At 42.3% G+C, this 25,963-nt stretch overlaps 1 protein-coding gene across 1 annotated transcript in view; it reads right to left on the bottom strand.

Annotated features, from left to right (window-relative positions):
• TTC27 (tetratricopeptide repeat domain 27) overlaps window positions 1-25,963 on the bottom strand; it is a 128,843-nt gene that overhangs the window by 50,924 nt on the left and 51,956 nt on the right. The window contains exons 11-13 of the mRNA XM_040993048.1: window positions 21,704-21,799; window positions 17,702-17,824; window positions 23-250 (exon numbers count right to left, since the gene is read on the bottom strand). Coding sequence (XP_040848982.1) covers window positions 23-250; window positions 17,702-17,824; window positions 21,704-21,799 — 447 coding nt within the window. The remainder of the gene's footprint in view (window positions 1-22; window positions 251-17,701; window positions 17,825-21,703; window positions 21,800-25,963) is intronic.

The raw sequence follows: 25,963 nt of genomic DNA, 5'->3' as shown, positions 1-25,963 counted from the left end.
GCGAGAACTGACATGGTCTAACCTGCATGGGATTGATCTTGACAGAGCGTTCAAAGCACTCCACACACTGCTGAAACTCCTTGTTGCGAAGGTGAAGCAGGGCTTTGGAGCGCTGAGCCCGGGCACTGCGGTGGCGGGACAGCTCCCAGGCCTTGTCGTAGCAAGCGTGATCCCGGAGGACGTCGCCAAGTAAGCAGTATAAACGCGGGGTCTCTTTTTTCTCCAGCTCTTGTCTAAGGATTTCTTCCGCCTAGAAACAGCAACAGAAATAACAAAGTTGCTTAATTGTGACTGATAATTTTTAGCATACGTACATATTTTACTTCACAAGATGCAAAATCCTTTTCAGCATTTGAGAATATTTATTTATTTTAAGTATCTACGACAGAAAATAGATTAAAGACCAATGGAAAGCAAATGCAGTACAAGTAAAAGACAGAAACAAGGGATGAGAGTGAAATGCCACTCAACTGGCCTTCTAGAATCCTCACGGAAAAGCACCAAAGAAAGGCTTCCTTCAGAAGAGCAGGTGGACTATTCAGTGGTCCCTGGGGTGGCACTATTGGAAGGTGCCCCACTAGCCCTACTCACGGCTGCAATCTACTGTTGGTAAAGGGAGCAAGAGGCAGTAGCAGTTTTACTTCACATCCTCAGAAACATAAACACCTTGAGATAAATAGCAGTGGGGCTGGCAATGATGCTAAGACAGCTTTTGTCAACACAGACGGACAAACCCAGAAAAGCCATCCTTCTATAAACGAACATGAGAGTTTGAAAGACCTTAACATATACAAATCTGAAAGTCTACTTGATTTTCTTTAGGTTGGACACAGCTAAAATCCTTGAGCAGCCTAATTTCTGTGGTATCTCTGAAAGCAGAGCTGTGCTTCTGATAGGGTAAAACATCTTTGGATGTTGGCCCTTCTGCATTTGACTCAGAGTGGCTGAAGCAGGCTGTTAAGCCTAATCTGAAAATGGAACCAGAATCCTAAAACAGCCTCAAATGGAAAATTATTCTAACTCCCAAATAGCAAAAATAAACATGCAGGGACAGCACTGTGTTGTGGCAGGTAAAACCAATGCCTTTAGAACCAGCATCCCATACAGGCGCCAGTTCAAGTCCCAGCTGCTCCGCTTCCAAACAAGCTCCTTCTAGTGTGCCTGGGAAAGCAGCAGAGAACAAAAGTACTTGGGCCCCTCACTCATACGGGAGACTTGGATGAAGCTTCTGTTTCCTGGCTTTGGACGAGCCCAGTTGGGGCCAACATGTCCTTTCATGTAGTGGATAGAAATTTTCTCTCTCTCTCTCTCTGCCTTTGAAACGGATAAACAAACAAATAAATATGTAAGTTCCTGGCTCCATGCTTTAGCTTGGTCTAGCTATGGTCATTTCAGCCATTTCAAAAGAAAAACAGCAGATGAAAGATCTCCTTCTCTCTGTAACACTAATCTTCAAATACATTTTAAAAAAAAATCTTTACAGTCTTTACATGCTTTACAAATAGTAAGCATGATGTTTTAAGATACAATTGATGCAATTTCTCTATTTACAAATAATGTTACTAATATGCCTAATCACAACTATAAAGTCACCTATAAAGAGATATACTCGGGCCCTGCGTGATAGCCTGGTAGCTAAAGTCCCCTCGAATCCCGTTCCCATCCAGCTATCTGCTTGTGGCCTGGGAAAGCAGTCAAGGACAGCCCAAAGCTTTGGGACCCTGCACCCATTTGGGAGACCCGGAAGAGGCTCCAGGCTCCTGGCTTCAGACTGGCTCAGCTCCAGCCATTGTAGACACTTGGGGAGTGAATCTTCAGACGAAAGATCTTCCTCTCTTGTCTCTCCTCCTCCCTGTATATCTGCCTTTCCAATAAAAATAAATAAATCATTTTTTTTAAAGAGAGATATACTCATCAAAAATTATACCTTAAAGATCATAATGGCAATAGAATTTTTGCTGAGATGACAGAATAGTTAAATGCACTTTTCTTGACAGACTGGCACAGAAAGTTGGACCTTATACAGTACTGCAAATTCTGTGAGTTAATTCACATAATAAGCTCATTTCTGTATATTCAGTTACAGTGAATTCTGGGGTCTGCAACCAAGCAAAAACTATTGGAGTGAGTGAGTACAGAACAGACTGCTGGCAGTAAAACCTTGGGGGTTAAAATGGGATTTGTAACTGGCATCTTATCTGATGAGCTTTGAAGAAGTGAGTATGCAGCGATCATGATAGGGTGAAACATGGTTACCCATGATATCCAGGGACGAAACAACTGCATAAAGCACCCACCAAATGCAGGCTCTGTGCATGGAGTTGTGGGCTATTTCATGAAAGCACAAATCAACGATGTGTAAGCTGGCTGCCTTCAAGTTCACTGGGCAGCTCAAGAGAGAAAATGATACTCAGATTTTTAAATAATCAAGGTCAGAGAATTTCTACAATTACTTAAAATAATTTATTTTCCCTTATAGCTGCCAAGCTGGGGCAGCCGAAGCCAAATGTGGGTCAATATTGCTCTACCAGAATTGCTGGATTAGGATGTTTGAACTAATTCAGATTCACTAGTTCAATGCAAAACTTAAGGCATTTTGGTTGGACTGATCAAATATATTTTGGTCTTCTACCTGATTTTTCTTCCACTGGCAATTAGCTATACACTATTTTATTTTTTCTTTTAGTGATTGACTTTGGGTGGACTTGAGATCACAGGAAGTGATACGCTGCAACCTGCCAAGTTGGACTGTTCCTGGAACACTCACTTGGAGCCCTGTGTGCCTGATTAAGCAGCCCTACTACCTGAGATAGCGGCACTGTGAAAAGCCCTACACTAACTGATTCAACAGCAAAAGCCACACAGAAAAGCCCTAGGATTGGATGAAGAGTTGCCTAGTTAGTCCTCAGCTGTCCCAGCTGCACCTGACACCTGACGACACGGCATATCTCACGTCACTACCAAGGCATGCCCTTCCTGAATTCAGTCCACAAAAACTACAGAGAAAAAAATGGAGGTTATATTTCTGAGCTACTAAGTTTGAGTAAGCTTGTAACACAACCATAGTCATCGTAGCATCTGTTAAGTAGCCAGAGGTTAAGTTCAGTACCAGGTACTTCACCATGGCCAGAGCAGAAGAGAGCACCAATTGTGAAAGGGCAAGACCACAGCATTTAAATAGATGCATTTGGAATGACTTGGATAACAGAAACCTTCAACCCTCTGAGACTACTACATCAGCAGAGGCAGCCCTTCCCTACCTCATCAGTCTAAGGCTACATGGATGATGGTTATATGGATAGCAGGTTTCCATCCACATAGCTTCCAGACATAAATAAACCTGCATGCAAAAGACTGCAAGATTTTGTGAATTTACAGGGGACCATGTGGTAAAACAGGGTCCAAGCGTGTTACAACAGAGACAAAAACTATCATAATTTGATTCAAGCTGAATTTAGATACCCATAGCTGAATTTAGATACCCATCAGTAAGTTTTGATTCACATTGCAATTCAAGCAGCTGAGGATGGTGCTAAATTATTTGCTCAACTGCTTCACTAAAACCTGGATTCAAATGTGGCTCAAATTAAACAAAGTTGAGATGCCAGAAATTCCTTGCTGTTATGTGGAGGAAAGAATCCAAGAACTCAGAATAAAAAGGTGGTTGTTAATTCTTCATTTGTAACCTGTTCACCCATTGTTCATTATGTCCCTTAATTGGACCCAGGGGATACTCCCTTCATCTTGGCTTTGAGAAATACATAGCATATGGATGAACCAGCATTCTTGGAAGATGCTATGGTAGATGTCTTGTGTAAGGCACGGAAGAACTTGGATGTCATGTTAAAAAGAGCTTTATTATTGCAATGGGGATGATTAGAACCGAGGCTATTGAGGTCTGCTAATAGCACAGAGACCCTGGAAGCAAGAGGATCACAGTAATTTGTAACAGGCATGGCTTCAGTGATCTTTAGAATAGTTGGGCCAGCACGGATCTTAAAGAAATGAGTGACTGATCGCCAAACTTTAGAGCCAAATTAGATGAATAGCCGACAAAGTACAAACTTGATTTATGTAACAGAAGTCAATTATTTAAAATAAAACACAATCCAAGACTGGAGACCAGATGCCTCCCATGAGCTCCCCCAGGCTAAGACACTGTCTCACACCTCATTCTTAGCCCTGAGTCAGTTCAGACTCAGATCCTCTTAAACAGAAATAAAGGAAAAGCCAACATCATGGAGGAAGAATCTTGCAAGAGCAGAGCAAGTATACAATGTAGTTCTTTTCCCCTCTTCAATGCAACCATTTAACAGTTAACCGTGTGCAGGGGAAAAATATACAATTCATCCTTACAGTGTTAGCTTTAGTTAATGTTAATCCTTCGAGACACAGAACACCACTGTGATGCGAGAATTGGGTTGGAGAGTCAGTTCACCCCTGAGAGGGCTGAGTAAGTCACTGGGCCACACCATGCCAGTTCCTAGTTCTTGACTATGGGATGGAGTGAGATTCACCAAGTAGTCAGCAGAGCCTCTGGAGAGTACAACTGCAGTACAGAGGCCAAGTGAAAGTCCCAGACGCTTCCTCTGCCCATTAAAGAATAAATTCAAAGCAACAATGTCTGTCTATGGAAACTCTCAAACCTTTTAAAACAAATGCCTTTCCTAAGGAAAAACTCAGGTGCATTTTATAGGAAGTAAGAATCTTTTCATCTAAACATACATTAAAGAGGATAAAAGCACATTCCTAAATGCATAAAGTCACCAATAAATGAGCAACTGCTCCGGATGAACCTGTATGGCTTTAAAAAATCTTACTAGGGGCCCGGCACGGTGGCGCAGTGGTTGGGGTCCTCGCCTTGCATGCCCGGGATCCCATATGGTAGCCAGTTCTATCCCGGCAGCTCCACTTCCAGCTCCCTGCCTGTGGCCCGGGAAAGCAGTTGAGGACGGCCAAAAGCTTTGGGACCCTGCACCCACGTGGGAGACCCGGAAGAGGCTCCTGGCTTCGGATCGGCATAGTATCGGCCGTTGTGCTCACTTGGGGAGTGAATCATCAGACGGAGGATCTTCCTGTCTGTCTCTCCTCTCTGTATATTCGCCTTTCTAATAAAAAAATAATAAAAATAAATCTTTAAAAAAAAATCTTATTAGATGTAAGTTTGAAAGACCATTCCCCAGTTCACACATACACACAGATTTAGGCTGTTTCAATAAATACAGTACTAAATAGTCAAGAAAAAGAGAGAGAGAGAGAGAGAGAGAGAGAGAGAGAGAGCGCCCATCTGTTGGTTAACGACCCGAATGTCCACAATGACCAGTTTGACCTGGAGCCACAATTCCGGTGTTCCATGTAGGTGACAGGGAACCAACTACTTCAATTATTACCTACTGCTTCTTAAGGTCTACATTAGAAGCAAGGTGGACTCGGGAGCTAAAGATGGGAATCAAATCTGACATACAATGCAGGCATCTCAACAAGCAGGACAGATGCCTTCTCCAAACACTCTATTTTGCTTTATAATTCCACACAGCCAAGTGTTATTAATACTATTTGTGATAACAACTGTATACAAAGGGTGAATCTCAGCATAAAATCAAGTCAGCCAAGATTCAAGCCGAGCAAACAAGTATCCAAGGGCCACTGCTCAGCTCTACCCAGCAAGTATAACAGTATGGGAACCTGCCCTAGTTTTTCCACATTTTTTTGATCCTTTAAGATAAGACAAGAAATTTATGATTTTTTTTTTAGTGAAATGTGAAAATGTTTACTCTAATAGTGTCTAAAATATTGTGTGGAATGCCTCTCCGGCCTATATCCACCCATAAGCTGCCAGTGTGCAATTTCTACTGATCATTAAACTTTAGAGTGAACATGAGGTGCTCTTCCTTCAACTTCTGCACAACAGAACTCCTCTTCCTACAGGAACCCACTGCATGTGCAGTACAGGTAGGGCCTGTCCGAGAGAAAAGCAGACACCCAGGCTCTGCAGTCTTCCAAATAACCCTCCTGCTGGATAGACGGAAATGACCGTATTTTCTTCTGAGATTCAGATCAGGCTTCCTGTGGCCACCAGTTTGGTGTGTGCTCATTGTCTTACAATCGGCAGTCTCAATACATCCTGGAAAATGATAACCACAGAATCCACTCTACAGACTTCCAACTACAAGATGAGCACCTGAGAAAGTGAAGGGGACTACAAATGTCTGTGCCGCTGCACTGAAGTAAGACCATCATCAAGTTACACGGACAGCTGGGGACTCTGGCCTTCATCCGCACCGTACCACAGAGAAGCTGAACGAATCAGATGTGAAACGTACCCAGCATTCTGTCCAGCATGTAGCAAGCCTAAACTAATGTTTGTCTCCATCAACTGCCACCACTGGAAAATCAGATTAGAGAGCAAGATGCTTGACAATTCAACACCAGGAAGAAGAAAAGGACTTGAAATGTCTCCCAAGAACCTCAAAATCTTCCATAAATATTCCTTTGGTTAAGCTATGTACAGTTTCTCCGAGGACAGATCAATTGCTATTGTCAACTGTGAAGTGGGCAATTATATAACTGAACCAACAATAACTGAGAAAACGAAGTCAAACAGGAAATAAAAAAACTAACAATAAATTAAAGCCAAATTTTTCCACAAGGCTAATTTCTAATCAAAATCAAAATCATGAAAGAAGTCCCAGGAGTCTTGGGAAAGGAATTTGAGCAAGATAAAAGCTGAATGGATTACTGCGTTAGGGAAGGATGACAGAGAAGGAAGCAATGCTGCAGACACGAAGGTCAAAGAGCAACTGGAAATGGCTCAGCCACTGTCCTCGGCACCTGTCAGCACACACGGAGTATTCTGTTCATGTGCATTTATCCCATGAGATCAGAATCATCTAGAAGGGAAACTTTGGTATTCATCTTTACAATACCACTGCCCAAGTATGCAATTAGCTATTCTATACTGGTTGAAAAAACTTAGCTGAAAATCTGCAGTACTGAAGTTTCTAATGGCCTTCAGATTCTAAACAGACACATAAAAGATGCTCTCCACTTGGAAAAAAGAGAAAATTCCTTTAGGGGACACACTCCAGCTGAAATCAATATTGAGTACCATGACGAGACTAAATTAGAACAGAGTTCACAACAATCTGTCCTGGAGAATGAAGAGCTCAGGGAGCTGAACTCGAACACCACAAGCCCTTTCAGCACCTAAGGCAACTCTTCATGGGACCAAAGCTCTATGGAGCAAACTGATGGCCTAACAGGAGAGCCTGAACTGCTGAGACTCCCTCACCCTAGCAATGTACCTTTCCACCAAAGGGCTCAATGCTGACAGGTAACAGAATTTCAGACAAACACAAAGGTAGTTTTCTACTGAAAAACATGCCATAGTGAGATAAAAATTTCAGGAAAACAATAATACTTCACTCAGAAGGAATTATCAAAACAAACTGTTCTTCTGGACGATGATTTGTAGTTTCATTTGTGAATCTGTAGCATTAAAATTTTAATGCGTGATAAAAGCAGTTTCCATCTGTCCTAGCCATCTCATAGGGTCATAGAGCCCCGGCAAACACATCGGAGACCCAAAAAAGCTCCTGGCTCCCAGCTTCATACCAGGTCAGTTCTGGCTACTGCAGCCCTCCAGGGAGTGAACCAGTGAATGGAAGATCTTTCCTTCTCTCTCTGTAAAATCTGCCTTTCAATGCCTTTCAAATAGAAATAAACAGATCTTTAAAAAATAAAATAAAGAGGGCACAGCATGCTAGCATAATGGTTAAAGTCCTCGCCTTGAAAGCACCAGGATCCCATATGGGTGCCGGTTCAAAACTTGGAGGCCCCGCTTCCCATCCAGCTCCCCACTTGGGTCTGGGAAAGCAGTCATGGACGGCCCAAAGCCTTGGGACCAGCACATGGGAGACCTGGAAGAAGCTCCTGGCTCCTAGCTTTCGACTGGCTCAGTTCCAACCACTGTGACTGCTTAGGGAGTGACCCATCAGATGGAAGATCTTCCTCTGTCTTTCCTCCTCCCTGTATATCTGCCTTTCTAATAAAAATAAATAAATCTTTTTTAAAAAAATAAAGAATATAGAAATGACAGATGTAGGCTAGGAGATTGGGGAAAAAGGCAGATGAATAATTTTTTTAAAGATTTAAAAAAATTTTTTTTTTTTTTACTGGAAAGGCAGATAATATAGAGAGGAGCAGAGACAAAGAGGAAGATATTCCATTCGATGATTCATGCCCCAAGTGACCACAACAGCTAGAGCTGAGCAGATCCAAAGCCAGGAGCCTGGAGCTTCTTCTGGGTCTCTCACACGGGTGCAGGCTCCCAAGGCCTTAGGCCATCCTTGACTGCTTTCCCAGGCCACAAGCAGATAGCTGGATGGGAAGCAGGGCTGCTGGGATTAGAACCGTTGCCCATATGGGATCCCGGCGCATTCAAGGCGAGGACTTTGACCACTCGCAACGGTGTGGACCCATGGTGAATAATTTTTTAAGGTCACAGTCACACTATTAGTTAGACTGGCTTTCTGATAACAGCTTTAGAATTTTTTTTTTTAATGGGGCTATAGGGTGGGTGTTTGGCCTAGTTAGAATGTCCATGTCCCACACTCAAGTGCCTGGATTCAATTCCTGGCTCCAGCAACTAATTTCAGGCTCTGACTAAAGCACTGCCGACCCCTAGGCTTCAGACCAGCCCAGTTCCAGCCTCACAGGCAATTGGGGAGTCAACGACAACATCAGAGCACATGTTCCTTCTCTCTATCCTATCTTCCTCCCTCCCTCACTCTCTCCCTCTCAAATTATATTTTAAAAAAATTCATAAAGCTGGTATGTGCATACATGTGCACACATGCAACCAGCACATCTTTGGGCATAGTCTATCTAGCTCCAGCCTTATTTCCCAAAGCAAATAGCAAGACCAGATTCTGATTCTCCCTGCTGAGAGGCATTCCAAGTGAACAGTGATCACGGCCAAGGTGCTCTACTGACCTTGACACAGTGACTATGAATGGCCAGAGATGAGAGTTCTCCCAAGGACAACCCTGATAGTTGAAACGCAGTTTTTTCCCTCATTTAAATTCTTGTTCTATGAGCAGCAACTGAGAGGTGAAAAGTACAAAACACTTCACCACACCCCAGGCAGACACTCCCAGCTAGGATTATATGTGGTGGTGCCTGGTCCTATCAACTCTCTCCTGCAGCCAACTGATCACTAATTACTTTGTACATTTATGACAACATCAAGCTCTGGCTTGATTTCTCAAAGGGTAATTGCCAACACAAATATTCCAGCTCCAAGATAAAACTGAATAATTTAAAACAGACCTACTTTTCCAATTAGCAGATCATTCCTTTTTGCATTACCAAGTTATAAAGTGCTTTAAATCACATGTTTTTCTCTTTTAAGTAAGCACAACAGGTTTTAACTTAACCAGTACATGACAATAATGAAATGAATATATATTAAAAGACAGTACATAAGAGACACTACTGAAACTATACTATATAAGGATGTGTCCACAGCACACGTAGTATTTACTGGGAATGAAGATTCTCTTCCTGAAGGACACAATGAATCAAAAATTGAGTGGAATACCTCAACTATAGAATAAATAAGGCAGAAGAGAGAATCTCAGAATTGGAAGATATTTCTTGCTGCAATGGAGAATCAATCAAAAAGCAGAAAGTACAGCAGGGTCACGCCAAAAAAAGCATTCAAAATTATGAGACACTATTAAAACACCAAATATGAGAGTTATGGAAGTTCCAAAAAGTATAGCAAGAGAAGCTGGGTTCAAAGCTGCATTCAATGAAATAATAAATGACAACGTTCCTAATATGGAGAAAAAATTGGGAAACAACACCCATGAGGGGTACAAAACTCCCAACAGGGTTGACCTAAAGTAATCTTCACCACAACACATGATAATCAAGTTCTCTTCAGTAGAACATAAGGAAAAGATTCTTAAATACACATGTTAAAAAAAAAAAACCTGACATACAGAGGAACCCCAATCAGACTCACTGCTGACCTCTCAGAGGAAACTCTATAGGCCAGAAGAGAATGGAACAACATATTTCAGATTCTAAAAGGAAAAAATTGTCAGCTCAGAATAATGTGTACCCAGCAAAACTTTCTTGTCTTATGAAATAAGACAAGATGACAAAATGAAATAAAGTTCATCCACAATAAAGAAAAGCTTATGAACATGCCTCTTCCAGATCTGCCTTACAAATGATACTTAAAGATGTTCTCTTGACAGAGAAAAAGCAATACCACCTGCCAAAACCAAAGATAAATGTGAAGAATACCCAATAACAACAGAAGACTAAATAAAAAAAATGAACAACCCATTGCTACCAAAACCAAAGGCAAATGTGAAGAACAACCCAGTAAAATGACAATAGAAGACTAAATCAAACAATCCATTGCTAAAATGTCAGGACCAAATTATTACCTATCCATATTAACCTTGAAGGTAAAAGGCTTAGGCTCATCAATCGAACATCACAGATTAGTGGACTAGATCAAAAAACAAAAACCTATAGCAGACCCATCTCACCAACAAAAACCAGCGGAAATTGTATCTCATGGATTTTGATGCCTTTTTCTTTTATTTCTTCAAAACGGTTTTTTTTTCCCCTGCATATTAAATTTTTCACTGATTCATTGGTCATTCAGTAGCATCATTTTCTTTAAGAAGAGTCCTGATTTTTCTTTTTCATTTCTTCAGCAAAACATACAGTAGCAAGTTACTTAACTACATGGCATTGTAAATTTCTATTTTTCTTCCTGTTGTTGACTTTGTATTGTGGCTTTTCATTTAAGGGGATGTATAGTAACCATGTAATAGAGGCTATCATATCCAAATGTGAGGATACAATGCAGTATGCATCTCTACTTCCAGATCAAAGATGGATTCCCAATGAAATTGTTGCATATATCGTGACAATAAGATGCTGGACTTCTGCCAGTGTCCATGACCTCTATGTCAGAATATACTCAAAAAGCAGAATGATGGACTTATGACTGTTTATGAAGAAATATATTATTTTAATACTACAGGGGAAATCAGAAATGGGGAAAGATTTGGGGAGGGGGAGAGGGAAAGCCTAGAGCCTATGGAACTATATACCATAAAATAATTTTTTAAAAAGGAAAAAAAATTCTCTTCCTATAATTCATACAGGTTCCTATTTACATTCCTGAGAAGTTAAAAAGTGTGTGTGTGGGGGGGGGAACAGAGGAGACAAGATCCTTGGTTTTAAGCACAGGCTATTATGGCAGCATTTGAAAAGGGATATTCTACTAAAGTAAGAAAAATACATAAGGTCATCCATAGGAGGTGTACTATCTGGACATCTACATTGATGAAATACCTTCAGTATTCACTGTTATTCATCCAGCGAGGTATTTTGGGTTTATTTGTTTTGCTTTGTTTTGTTTTTGTTTTTTAATGTTTCAGGCCTCCACAATGTTCTAGGCAGAAAGCTACAAATAACATCAACATAAATCTGGTTGTAAAGCAGCTTACATTCAGTAGCTAAAATAGAGCAGCAAATGGGGTATGAAAAGGTATTGGCTGCTATAGAGTAGTCACAGGAGCAAGGCAACACCAAATTAGGAGGAAAGAGTCTCTAAAAAACTGTCAAGGAGAAATCTGAAGACTGAGTGAAAATCAGGCGAAGAAGAATAAGGTTCTAGAAAGGCAACAGCACATACAAAGGATCTGAATTGGACAATGATCAGAATGCAATAAATTACAAACCTTTCAGTCTTGTTGGGAGATCAGGAACAACCTGGTCAAGATAGTAGGAAGGAGAGTGAAGTGACACATAAGAGCCACCGGAGCAGCTGCCAATGGCTGCATGACCAGATTATGAAATGCTTGTAACTTACTCACACTAAAGAGATAAGTGCAAGTTACTGAAGGGGGCAATGGCATGGCCAGATGTTCCCCTAAAGGGAAGATTACTTTGGCTATAGCATGGAAAGAGAGCGTGTAGGAAATCTTTCAATTATATGAGAAACTACCGTAGAAGAAAGGGCCCCCAAAACCCAAAAGTAAAAGCAACTGTTAAAGAATCTTTGCTGCTTCAAAAGGAAACATTTACTTGCAACCTAAAGGGAACTATTAAGAATCCACAATTACAATGATCTGGCAGTGTAGCAAAATAAAAGACTTAACTTTGTAATACCTGGTGAGCCTTGCTTCCTGGAAATGAAACAGGTCCCAAACCTTAGGTTGCCTGACTCCTTGGCCTTCACCCAGGGAAGCTTACAACAGCTCAGCCTTTTTTTTTTTTTAAGATTTATTTATTTTTACTGGATATTCAGATATACAGAGGAGGAGAGAAAGACGGGAAGATTTCCCACTGACTGATTCACTCCCCAAGTAGCCACAACAGCTGGCGCTGAGCCGATCCGAAGCCAGGAACTTCTTCTGGGTCTCCCACGTGGGTGCAGGATCCCAAGGCTTTGGGTTGTCCTCTACTTTTTTCCCAGGCCACAAGCAGGGAGCTGGATGGGAAGTGGGGCAACCAGGACATGAACCATGCCCATATGGGATTCTGGCATACGCAAGGCAAGGACTTTAGCCACTAGGCTATTGTGCCAGGTCTCAACTCAGTCCTTGAAGCACATTTGTTCAACAAAATGTGTCATCATCAGCTAGAGGAAACAATAAATGGGCCAGATAACTTTAAACAGTAAGCAAATGCTAGATGAGAACAAGCTCTGATCTGAAGGTCATGCCAAAATGAATCTTTGCTATTTTGCCAAAGGCATTAAATAATGAGAATGTCTGCAGGTAATATCTAAACTAGAAAGCCGGATACTCTCCAACATGCAGTATAAACAGGAGCATCCCAGCACAACAATCAGAATCAGACATTTCTCCAAATCTGCCCTTTAAACATAAACTATGCTGTTCTGCCCTAAATGAAGCATCAAAATTTCACAAACTTCCAGTTGAATCAAAATGTGGTGACAACTATACACACATTACAAATATTGAAAGAATTTCAGCTGCTTCAAAAATAAAAGGTCCGCTTTCCAAGAGAAGCAAAACTTTAAGAAATTATAATTACATAAGAAACAAGTAAAACAACTTTTATAGGAGAAATATTCATTTTTTTCTTCTTCTTTATTTGAACGGTAGAATTACAGAAAGAAATCTTCCACCTAAAGGTTTGTTCCCCCAAACAGCCTACATGGCCAGGTCAGGGCTGGGCTAGAGCCAGGAACCAGGAGCTTATCCAGATCTCCTATGCAGGGACCCAAGAACTTGGCCTATGTGTTGTTGTCTTCATAGGCACATTAGCAGAGAGCTGGATCAGAACTGGATCAACCAGGACTTGAACCCAGTGCATGTATGGGATGCCAGTAACAGCATCGCATGCAGTGGCTTAATGTGCTGTGCCACAAAGCGAACTACCAGGACAAATAACAAATCATAATAAAAACCTTTTGGGCCCGGAAACATGGCCTAGCAGCTAAAGTCCTTGCCTTGAACACGCCAGGATCCCATATGGGCACCGGTTCTAATCCCAGCAGCCCACTTCCCATCCAGCTCCCTGCCTGTGGCCTGGGAAAGCAGTCAAGGACGGCCCAAAGCCTTGGGACACTGCACCCATGTGGGAGACCTGGAAGAAGTTCCTGGATTCTGGCTTTGGAATGGCATAGCATCGGCCGTTGCGGTCAGTTGGGGAGGGAATCATCGAACTGAAGATCTTTCTCTCTTTCTCTCCTCTCTGTATATCTGACTTTCCAATGAAAATAAATAAATCTTTAAAAAAAAAACACTTTTGGGCCCGGCGCGGTGGCGCAGTGGTTAGGGTCCTCGCCTTGCAAGCCCGGGATCCCATATGGGCGCCGGTTCTATCCCGGCAGCCCTGCTTCCCTTCCAGCTCCCTGCCTGTGGCCCGGGAAAGCAGTCGAGGACGGCCCAAAGCTTTGGGACCCTGCACCCGTGTGGGAGACCCGGAAGAGGCTCCTGGCTTCAGATCGGCATAGCATCGGCCGTTGTGCTCACTTGGGGAGTGAATCATTGGACGGAAGATCTTCCTCTCTGTCTCTCCTCTCTGTATATCCGCCTTTCTAACAAAAAAATAATAAAAATAAATCTTTAAAAAAAAAAACAACACTTTTGAGGTTACTGTTTTTTTTTTTTTTGAGGTTACTTTAAAAGACAATTGATATTGATGTCCCAGTGCATAAGCCTAATGGCTCCTTGCCTTGCACGCACCAGGATCCCATAAGGGCACTGGTTCGTATCAAGGGACCCCACTTCCCATCCAGCTCCCTGCATGTGGACCGGGAATGCAGTCGAGGATGGCCCAAAGTCTTGGGACCCTGCACCGGAATGGGAGACCCAGAAGAAGGTCTTGGCTCCTGGCTTTGGATTGGCTGAGCTCCAGCCGTTGTGGCCACTTGAGGAGTTAATCATTGGACGGAAGATCTTTCTCTCTGTCTCTCCTCCTCTCTGTATATCTGACTTTCCAATAAAAAAAAATGAATAAATATTTTTTTAAAAATAAGGCAGCTGAATGCAACAAACAGAAAATGGGCCCATACCTCAATTAAAATGATGACACTAAATATAGCTATAACTACTTCTGCTTATTCACAACCTGGCAGAGAATCACATGACTGACAGCAGGCGGAAGATGCCATGGAGAGTTAGCTCGGCTGCAGCTTCAGAGATATTAAAATAGGAAACCATACATTCCACTTTGGAAATATATGAACTCCAGGTGCAAACAACTGCCTAGGCTGCCTTGTACCTAGGCAAGTGTTACACTGCTGAGAGAAAAGCAGCCAATAGCTGGACGGCATTCTGGGCCTGGTTAACGCCAACTCTGTTAACTACACTGGAGTGTCAGCATAGTTGCCAACATATTTTTTTTTAAGATATTTGGGGAAGCTGGAGGAAACCAGGCTGGGGCATGTCACCCCAGTCCCCAGGCAGGGGGTTTGCGGATTGCTTGAGGAAGAGCATCTGGGGTCGTGTTGGAGTGGGAATCACTGAGGGCATGTTTCAAGAAGAGGGATGACTTCTGGGGGCTTCCACAGACGGGCGATTGTATTCACAAACGGACAAGGGAGCTGTGATGGGTGATAGAGAGGAAACTGGAGGGAGAGGAAACTGGAGGGTGTTTCTGTGTCAGGTCAAAGTACCTGCCCATGTGAAAGACCTGGCCAGGGCTAAATAACATCGCCCACTGCGCACTGGTGCATGCACAAGCTGGGGGCGGGAGGCAGGTCTGGCTGGGCTAGGCCACAGTACTCCCCTGCACAGGGAGCTCAGCACCAGTCAGGCTGGGCTCGGCACCTGCCAGAACACGAGCAGATATGTGATCTGACCTTGGAGCGCAGGTACAGGGACAGGCCTCTCAATCACTGAATGCCTATTCAGTGGACAGCACACCCAGATGAGCAAGCTTATCCAGGCCAGCAGAGGATGTCAAGTGCCTGTCAGAGGATGGAAAGCAGAACAGGATAGACAATTCCATGTTCCTGGTCCTGTGCATGCACTGGGGGGGACTTAGTCAGTCAATAGATCTTGGAAGGATTTTCTCAATCTTAGTGCAACAAAGTTGACAATGTCTCAGCACCATTAAAACCACCCAAGTAGTACACTTAGAACACTCCTCCCCGTATCAGGGTGTCTAAGGCATCATCAAATGGCAGTCCCCCATTTCTGGATAATGATGTTATTTTGACAGCGAGGAGCAGTCCTACCCCCATCCTTCCCCCATACACAGCAGGAAACCAAACAAACAAAAAGCTGAAATATTTCTCTCGCTCCCCTTCCTCCATCCCTTGAGCCCCCCAGCCTATTCAGAGACCCACATGGGCATGTATCCCTCTCGACTATGTAAATAATATATAAAGTTAAAGAAAGACAATATATGAAAATAGAATTAAAACATAAATGCATTTTGGTACAAAAATGTTTGGGAGTCAGGGCTGGTATTCGCTGCCTGCAATGCCAGTAACGCCTAAGAGCATTGGTCCAAGCCCCTGCTGTTCCACTTCTGATCCACTTACCTGCAAATGTAACTAGGAAAGTAGCAGAAGATGGCCCACGTGTTTAGACCCCTACCAACCAGGACTGAGACTCGGGTGGTACTCCAGGCTTCTCTCTCTGCCTGGCCCAGACCAGCCCCACTGGGAGTGAATCAGCAGGTAGAAGATCTCTCCTTCTGCATGTCTTTACCTCTCTGTCAATAATTCTCTTTCAAATAAATAATAAATCTTCAAAAAAATTTTTCTTGAAATGCATACAGCATTGTGGCATGGCCATTAAAGCTTCTGCCTACAACATTGGCATCCAATATGGGTACAGGTTCAAGTTCTGCTGCTCCACTTTTGACCCAGCTACCTGCAAATTCACCTGGAAAAGCAGTGGGAAAAGACCTACACGCATGGGCCCCCAATCCCACACGACAGACTCGGCAGAGGCGTGGACTTGCCTTGACCACTGCAGCCATTTGGAGAGTGAACCAAAGGATACCACAACTCCCTGTATACATAGATTTCAAAACGCTTTGCATTAAAATGAGTCCTCTTTTAAAAATGTATGTTACAGGAACTTTTTGTCTCACCTTGGTGATATATTAGAATCACAGCAGTAATAACACTATGAGGCAAGTGCCAGCCAGTGTCCTTTACACACCCGATCACATGAAAAGCTATCAGGTAGGCACATTCCGAGCTGACAGAAAAGGAACTTGAGGCAGCACTGGGGGAGAACAACTTGACCAGTAACATTGACAGCCCGTAGGAAGGCTAGCTTCTGAACCCAGGCAGGCTGAGTCCGGGGGTAATGACCAAGAACCACCGTGCCACTTTGCCTCTCAAGTAAATGATCAATAATCTGCTTTGTGAATAGAGGCAAATCATTAAAACTTCTTTCCTCATTAGGAAAAGGAGACAGCTGGAATGGAGGATTAAGAAGCTCCTTTCTAATATATTGTATTTCTCCAAACCTCTCAAGCACAACTTTGGTTTACCTAAAGTTTAGCTTCTCCTAAAGACCTTGACTGCCATATTCTGCTATGAGTCTCACAGACACCCTCAGAAGGGTATTCAAGAAAACATCCATTTGAACACTATTTCTCTTCTTCACAGTGATGACAAAAGGCTAACTACAGACACAAATGATCCAATCTGTGGGTTTTACTCTACTTCCATGCTTCTACTTCGTCATTTTCATTTTAACAAAATTAACAGAAGATTTCAATGTGTCAGTTTTTACAATTGTAATATAGAACCCTTTATTAATCTTAAGATTCGGTTCATGCACGAGTGAAAAAAAAATGTATTAATAACAGATGCCAGTGTTGCAACACGTTCCCTCTTGACTCAATCTAAGGGTGGAATCCAATGAGTATTACACACTTGACAACGCTTTTGCCCAAGGGGGCCGTCACACCCTGGGAATTTTCTTACAGGCTGAGCCAGCTGCCTGCCTTTGTCCTTAACCTCACTTCAGCCCCACTGTCGCTAAGCGTCGGAAAGTCAGCGACAATTACAAGTTCTAATATTGTGCTCTGAACTTGTCTGACACAGTCATAGAGAGTCACCAAAGAGAGTAAGACACACAGTATCTTCAAAGGTTTCATTAGTCTTTCTTCATGAGAGTCTGTTCAAAAAGCTCTCACAAATACACCAAAATTGACCATTCCATACCTTCCCATGCTGTCCAGATCGCTCGTAACAAATGACAACGTCTTCCCACATTTCTAGCTTCTCAAATATCTGAAGTGCTGAAGTGGTACAGCCCAGCTCAAAAAGCAAGCTTGCGAGTTGGCGCTACAAAAATCAAGTTACAATAATTAACACTTCTTAACATAGATTCCTGCTCTTCTTACAGGTATATCCAGTCTGCCTTTGCAAGAGCTACTTACTATAATAAATGTACACTTTTTTAAATAATCCTTCCGTTAATCAAGATTGTGCCATGATTCAATACTATTATTTACTTAAGCAAGCTTCATTATAAGCAATGAAGAACTTAAAACAGATGCTGATCTAAATATCCAATACATCAAATTTTTTTCAAGAACTAAAAATCAAAATCGATCTTTCTTCCTGACCTAGAGAGTCTATAAATGATAATCTCCAATTAGTAAAATTAAGATCCAATAAGTCAATGTTAAAATTCTGAGCCATCAGTGAAGAGGACATAGAACCAGGCATCAGCGTTTCTGAACCTTGACCACGACAGCGTCTCTGGTTCTTTCTCAATCAGACCTACCAGAATTTATTTTAAGCATATCCAAATAAACTTAGCCACCTAACTTCCTAGTTCCTGGCAGAAAAAAAAGGAGAAAATTGGGGCAAGGAAAATGAAAGCTGAATTTTCAAAAGCAAATACACTGTCATTTATACGTGGTCCATCTTGGAGCAAAGTGCAGAAAAATGAGAAGAGCTAAAAGAGCTGATGACGTCCTTGGATAAAGTAGTTTCACAGTAGTGGCAGCTATGTTGTTATTTTTTTCTCTCTTAAGTACATTTTTACTTTACTGAAACTCAAGATATAGGATTGAAAAACTTTAAAATTATAGACTGAAATATACCTGAAAATAATACAGCACATAAGGACCAAGGACCTAAGGTTCTGCATTCCTTGAAATGCAGCAGATTTGGGCTATTCTAGAGCAGCTGACTAGAAATTTTCAAAAACTGGACAAAGCAAGCAAAAACTGGAATAAATCTTTTTTTTAAAAAACTTTTTTTAAGATTAACTTTATTTTTATCAGAAAGTCAGATATACAGACAGAAAGAGAGACAGAGAGGAAGAAATCTGTCCAATGATTCACTCCCTAAGTGGCTTGAATGGCAAAAGCTGCGCCGATCTCAAGCCAGGAGCCAGGAGCCTCTTCCAGGTCTCCCACATAGGTGCAGGGTCCCAAGACTTTGGGCCAACCTCAATTGCTTTCCCAGTTCACAAGCAGGGAGCTGGGTGGGAAGTGGAGCCGTCAGGATTAGAAACTGCACCCATATGAGATCTCGGCATATACAACAGAAGAACTTTAGCCACTAGGCTACCAGGCAGGGTCCTGGAATAAATCTTAACGGTCCTACAGCTAGTGTGGCTGAATCCATCCACTGAACAGATGAGAAAAGTTGGTGACATCCCAGAGGATATGGCACATTACTGGCATAACAAAGGCTGGATTACCACTGATGATGCAAAGAAAAAATGACTTAACTTCTTGATGAAAAAAGTTCTTAATCTAACTGCATAGGGATTCTGAAATTCAAAGCTTCTTAATCAGATAAACAGCCTAAGTTCTGTGTGAACAGTATTTAAGTTTCCTAAAGCCCATGTTCAGAAACAGAAGAAAAAAAAATCCCTCAAGACATGTTCTGTCACATTTAATGGTTCTGAAACCAAAATACTGATATACTAAAAACAAACTGTACAAAGCACTTAACAAATTGTGTACAACAAAGCTAAAAAATGCTCCCAGGGCCTTGCACAGAAGCCTAGTGGCTAAATTCCTCGCCTTGCACACCCGGAACCCATAGGGTACCTGTTCCTGTCCTGGCTGCTACATTTCCCATTCAGCTCCCTGCTAGTCGTCTGCGCAGCAGAGGACAGCCCAAAGCCTTGGGACCCTGCACCTGTGTCAGAAACCCAGAAAAAGCTCCTGGCTTCGGACTGGCTCAGCACCAAGTGCCATGGCTACTTGGGGAGTGATTCAGTGAATGGACGATCTCTCTCTCTCCTTCACTCTGAATATTTGTCTTTCCAATCAAAATAAATTAAAAAAAAATCTTTTAGAAAAAAAAGTCCCCAAAAGTTGAGTGTTAAAATTTTCTTGCTGAAAATGCCATTCTATTTGAGAACTATAGCAAAACTTTTCCTTTATCTATGATTTACTGAGACTGCTGCTACTTATAAGGCAAAAACCAACACGTAATAACTTTCTAGTTCAGTGTCTAATAATATAATCCACTCTCGGGGCAGGCGCTGTGAACAGCACATTAAGCCACCGCCTGCAACAGCAGCATCCCATACAAGCACCATTCAAGTTCATCTTGCTCCACTTGCAATTCTGCTCCCTGGCTAATCTGCCTAGAAAAGCACAGGATTGTAACTCAACTGCCAGGGCCCCTACCCCTCACACAGGAGGCTGGGTTTAGCTCCTGGCTGCAGCCAGGGCCGGCCCTGGATGCTGCAATCACCTGGGAAGCAAACCAGCAGATGGGAGATCTCTCTGTCTCTCTTTGTGTAACTCTGATTTTCAAACAGACAGATATCATTTTTCTTTTTTTAAGGGAATATCAATTACTCTAAGAAATCTTCTAATAGGGATTTTGACCCACTGGAATAATGGATTGTTATTTATAAATCTAAATCCTATGTGCATAGTCTACCAAAACACTGAGACTTAATTAATATTATAGTAGTTGCGAAATCATCTAGTAATTTCTGCTACCACTTGACTGTGCTTATTTCCTCAGTGCTACAGTTTCCTCACCTGTAAAACCAGAATACTTCGGGCCCGGCGGCGTGGCCTAGCGGCTAAAGTCCTCGCCTTGAACGCACTGGGATCCATATGGGCGCCAGTTCTAATCCCAGGAGCACAACTTCCCATCCAGCTCCCTGCTTGTGGCCTGGGAAGGCAGTCCAGGGCAGCCCAAAGCTTTTGGGCCTTGCAGCCCAAAGCTCTGCACCGTGTGGGAGACCTGGAGGAGGTTCCTGGATCCTGGCTTTGGATCAGCACAGCACTGGCCGTTGTGCTCTTAGGGAGTGAATCATCGGACGGAAGATCTTTCTATCTCTCTTCCTCTCTGTATATCTGACTTTGCAATAAAATAAATAAGTCTTAAAAAAAAAAAAAGGAATACTTCACTACGTTACTGGAATATAAGGTAGCATTTTCACATTAAATACATGTATCCTATTCTACGCACTCTAAAAGTTGCTTGCCAGTAGCTGAAGGAAAGGAGAAACAGGGATCTAGCCGACGTAAAGCGGTGCGGCTAACACGGGAAAATTACAGAGGACCTTAAGTTCCTTCCCCATAAAATTCAGAAACTGGACTGGCATCTACCTTAGTAAGTTAGCTTGAATGCAAACATTTTAGAAAACAGGAGAATCAAATTTAAATTTTGTAAAATCATGTGAACAAGGAGCCAGAATCTTCATGCCACCATGGGGCTTTGTATGCTATGCTGGGTATTCTCAAACATTCCAACATTCTGGAAGAGATTAATAAAGGACACATTACCATAAAAAGTACCAAACTAAGTCTCTTTCTCTTTTTTCCTAAAAACTTAATTAAAAGGTTCATTATTTGTCAGAGAATCCTTAGGCTTTCCCTTATATATACAGCTATTTTGAAAGCTGAAAGCATTTCAGGGTCTTTGATTACTGAATTTCCAAGATTCTTTTCAAAATGTTTTAAAAGTCTAACATCACTTTTAAAAAAAGTTTTTTTAAATTGTACACTCAGGTATACAGGGAGGAAGATCTCACATCCATTGATTCACTCCCCAAGTGGTCACACTAACATCACTTTAATATATAAACAGACATTTGAAGTTGCTGGCAATCCACAGGTAGATACTTTTATTCTTTTCACTGAAACCTTTGAAAACTCAACCATATTTTAAAATCACCCTTTCCTAACATTTTTAGATTTAAGTATCTGCCACACCCAATGAGAGCCAAAGTACCTGAATGGCCCAGTGAGGTGGCACTTGACAGCAGTAGAAAATCTTCCAACGCTCCAATACAGAAGTGGTCTCATCTTCAAATTGGTCTGCAAGAGCCTGAAATATAATCACAACATAATCAGAATCTGTCACTAAGATTCTTACTGTAAAAGTTTACAAATGAACACATAAGCAAGAACTCAAGTCATGGGGCAGGAGTCACGGTACAGAGGCTTACACCAACACCTGCTACACCAGCATCCTGCCAACGTTTCTGCGAAAGCATTAAAAGATGGTGCTATTCCTTCGACTCCTGCAATCCATGCGGGAGACCCAGAAGAAGCTCCTGGCTTCAGCACGGCCTAGCCCCAACTGGTGGCCATCTAGAGAGTTAACCCATAGATGGAAAATATCTCTCTCTGTATGTAACTCCCACTTTCAAGTAACTAAATATAAGTTACTTGATATGTGTATTTATACATATAAAAAATAAGTAATAATAAAAGAACTCCAGTCATTTTGGAGAAGGTAATAAATATGTGGGTTTTCTCCTGAATTTCTTTAAATTTATTTTTAAAAAAAAATTTTTTTAAATGCAGCCGGTGTGGGCTACAAACACAGAGAAAAAAAAATGCCCAGGCTAGCTGCCTGGCTTGTTTGGTTTATGCTGTGATTAAATGCTGCACTGAATCCAATAAAAATGTATAAGCATTAGCTGTTAATCAAAAAATTGAAAACAATCAAAGAAAAAAGGCTGATTAAAAAGGCTGACTAAAAAAATCTACCTATTTCAGATTTATTTGAAATAGTGTCACAATAACTTATCTTCCTAATTTTTATTTATTTATTTTTAAGGATATATTTCTTTTTATTGGAAAGGCAGATATACAGAGAGGAGGAGAAACAGAGAGGAAGATCTCCTGTCCATTGATTCACTCCCTAAACAACTGCAAAGGCTGGAGCTGCGCCAATCCGAAGTCGGAAGCCAGGAACCTCTTCGGGCACTACACGTGGGTGCAGGGTCCCGAGGCTTTGGACCATCCTCTAACTGCTTTCCCAGGTCACAAGCAGGGAGCTGGATGGGAAGTGGGGCCTCCGGGATTTAAAAAGGTGCCCATATGGGATTCCAGTGCATTCAAGGTGAGGACTCTAACCTCTGGGCTACCGTGCTGGGCCTCTTGTCTAATTTTTAATCTATATTTTTATGTTCATCTTGCTTGACTGATTTATTGTTTGAAAGGCAGATTTTACAGAGAGAGAAAGAGAGTTAGAAAACTCCCATCCACTGGTTCACTCCCCTAAAGGCCACAATGGCTGGATCCAAGCTGTTCTGAAGCCAGGAGCCTGGAGTCTCCTCTGGTTCTCCCACATGCCCAAAAACTTGGGCTACTCGCTGCTACCCAACTAAGTCACAAGCAGAGAGACGGATGGGAAATAGAACAGCCAGGACAGAGGCAGTGTTCATACTGGATGCTGCCACCACAGAGTAGATGATTGGCCTGCAGTGCCACTGTGCCAGCCTCTGTTATCTTACTTCTAAATTCCTTTCACATCTTTAGTTGATCAAAAAAATAAATGAATAAAGTATATTTAGATGCAGAGAAAATAAAATCATCTTTGACATAAATACCTAAATTAAAACTTACCAGGAAAACATTTTTTCTTTAAAATCAAGAGTTCCTACAATAATTTTGTCAAAGAACCAGTCTTATTGATACGCCAGTGCACTTCTCCTAAGGCAAACCGTTCACTGGCATGCCTACCAGATGACTGCAATGCCACTCCGACAATGGCACTTCCTAATAATTATCAGAGAAAAATCTTAGGATTTACGACTTCTCAGGACTAAAATTTAGGATTTCTCAGGACTAAGTCGGAGGAAAAGAGATGTCAGAGAGCAAACCCACTCGCACCACAGCAGCAGAGCTGTACACCTGGCATTCACTCGGCTAGGCCCCCCGAACACCACAGTGCACTGCAGGCACCGAGGAATCCTTCCAGACTTCTGAAACTCCTCTCAGCATCAAAGTGAATACAGACACACTCGGAAACTCCTGCACGGACACCTGCACGGCAGTACCTGCCCCTTCATCCTCCAGTTACTGCGAAGTGTGTGCCTGTGTCTGATACACTTGGACCTCTTAACATAGGCTACCACGCCTTTTCTTCATAAAGTAGTACCAAAGTTGATTTTTACTACTCAATTGGTCTTCATAAACTCGTCTTTAAAAAAAACAGATTTATTTATTTTTATTTGAAAGGCACATTTATAGAGAAGAGAGATAGAGAAAGATCTTCCATCTACTGGTTCACTCCCCAAATGATCACAACAGTTTGAGCTGAGCTGATCCAAAGCCAGGAGCCGAGAGTTCTTCAGGGTATCCCAAATGAGTGAAGGGTCCACACTGCTTTCCCAGGCTGTTAGAAGGGAGCTGGATCGGAAGTAGAGCAGCCAGGACTAAAACCAGTGCCCATATGGGATCTGGTGCCTACACATGAGGATTAACCAACTGAGCCCCACGTCAGCCCCACAAACTTAGCTTAACTAGAAACTGCTGATATGTGCACACTGGGCTATGTAACAAATGTCTTTGTACCACCATAGGATGATAAGGCTCCCTGTTGGCAATTTATTTTGCAAAACTTCAGGACAAAACAAAGGACAGCTTGTGCTATACTTGTATTTGTTAGATAAATTTGAAATCTTATTTGCGAAGATGATTTTTAAAATTGAAAATCTCAAAGCAAAGCGAGAGAAAGCAACTAAAACTTCTTCAGGACAAAAGAAATGCGATCGCTGACACTGTCATGCAGTGGGTAAAGCTGTCTCTTGCCACACTGACATCATACAGCATCCTTCCTAGAGTGCCAGCTCACATCCGGGCCACTCCATTTCCAGCCTAGTTCCTTATCAACACATGTGGGAAAGCAAGAGAGGCTGGTCCAGCCCCGGTGCCCTTGCCACCTGTGAGGGAGATCAAGCCAGAGTTCCTAGCTCCTGGCTTCCACCTGGTCCAGTCCTGAGTGTTGTAGCATTCGGGGAGAAAATAAACACATATAACCTAATTCTTCTTTGTAATTCTTCTTTCAAATAAACACCTTTATTAAAAAAAAGGTGGAGGGGATGAAAGGAGTGTAACATATCACAGACCAAGTCCAAGACAGGAGATGCCAGGTTCTAAGCAGAGGAAGCGCCTCCCCGAGGGATACTCAAACGCAGGCGACGCTGCTCGTCTACGAGCCCTGGAGTGAGCCCAGGTGCGAGAAGGCACTCACTACACATCACTGCCTTGGCAAGCCAAGATTTTAGTCAAATCAGAACAAACTGAGAAACATTAGACCAGCTGGGTCAAAATATTTGTAAAGTTTTCTGGCCTTACTTCACAGAAACATAACAGTAAAAACATTGTGTGTTTCTGCCCGACACTGCTTAGTTATGACAAGAGAGGCGAGAACAATGACCTCTGGCTGCATACAGACATTCACAACACATACACGCAGACCTCGATGCAGTACCCACGCACAGGGTGGCAGGTTCCTTTAATCAATGCCATTTTTAGAAAGAAAGGTAACTAACGCTCATTTGATATAAAAACATCAAATGGTACATCATAAAATCTGCTTTTACTAATTCCTAAGTACTACAAAAGATTTTATTTTAAAATAAAACTAAAGTCGTTTACTATAGTTGCTGTAACTACGAAAAACATTACTTATCCAGTATTTCCAGACTTGCTAACTAGCTAACAAGTGTTTACGTATTTCAGAAACTCCTAGATACTTCTGGAAGATAATGTCTTGGATTCTCTGACACGCTCCAAAATAGGAAAGACCAGAGGAGACAGCAGGGTCCCAAAGCCTTGGGCTGTCCTCGACTGCTTTCCCAGGCCACAGGCAGGGAGCTGGATGGGAAGCAGGGCTGCCGGGATTAGAACCGGCGCCCATATGGGATCCTGGGCGTGCAAGGCGAGGACCTTAATCACTGTGCCATCGCGCCGGGCCCATCAAATAAATAAATTTTTTAAAAAGACTTGCAAATAAAAATTTCTAAAAACAAAAACAAACAAGGGCCCAGTGAGGTAGCCTAGTTGCTAAATCCTCACCTTTTATGCACTGGGATCTCATATAAGTCCAGATTCATGTCCCAGTTGCTCCACCTCCCATCCAGCTCCTACTTGTGGCCTGGGATAACAATGGAGGATGATGTGAAACCTTTGGACCCTGCACCCATTTGGACGACTGGCAGGAGGCTCCTGGCTCCCAGCTTCGAATTGGCTCAGG

This window comes from Ochotona curzoniae, unplaced genomic scaffold (genome assembly GCF_017591425.1).
Source record: "Ochotona curzoniae isolate NIBS_2020 unplaced genomic scaffold, NIBS_Ocur_1.0 contig_883, whole genome shotgun sequence".
NCBI lineage: Eukaryota > Metazoa > Chordata > Mammalia > Lagomorpha > Ochotonidae > Ochotona > Ochotona curzoniae.
Note: the sequence above shows the minus strand (reverse complement) of the source record. Positions and strands in the feature narration are given on the sequence as shown.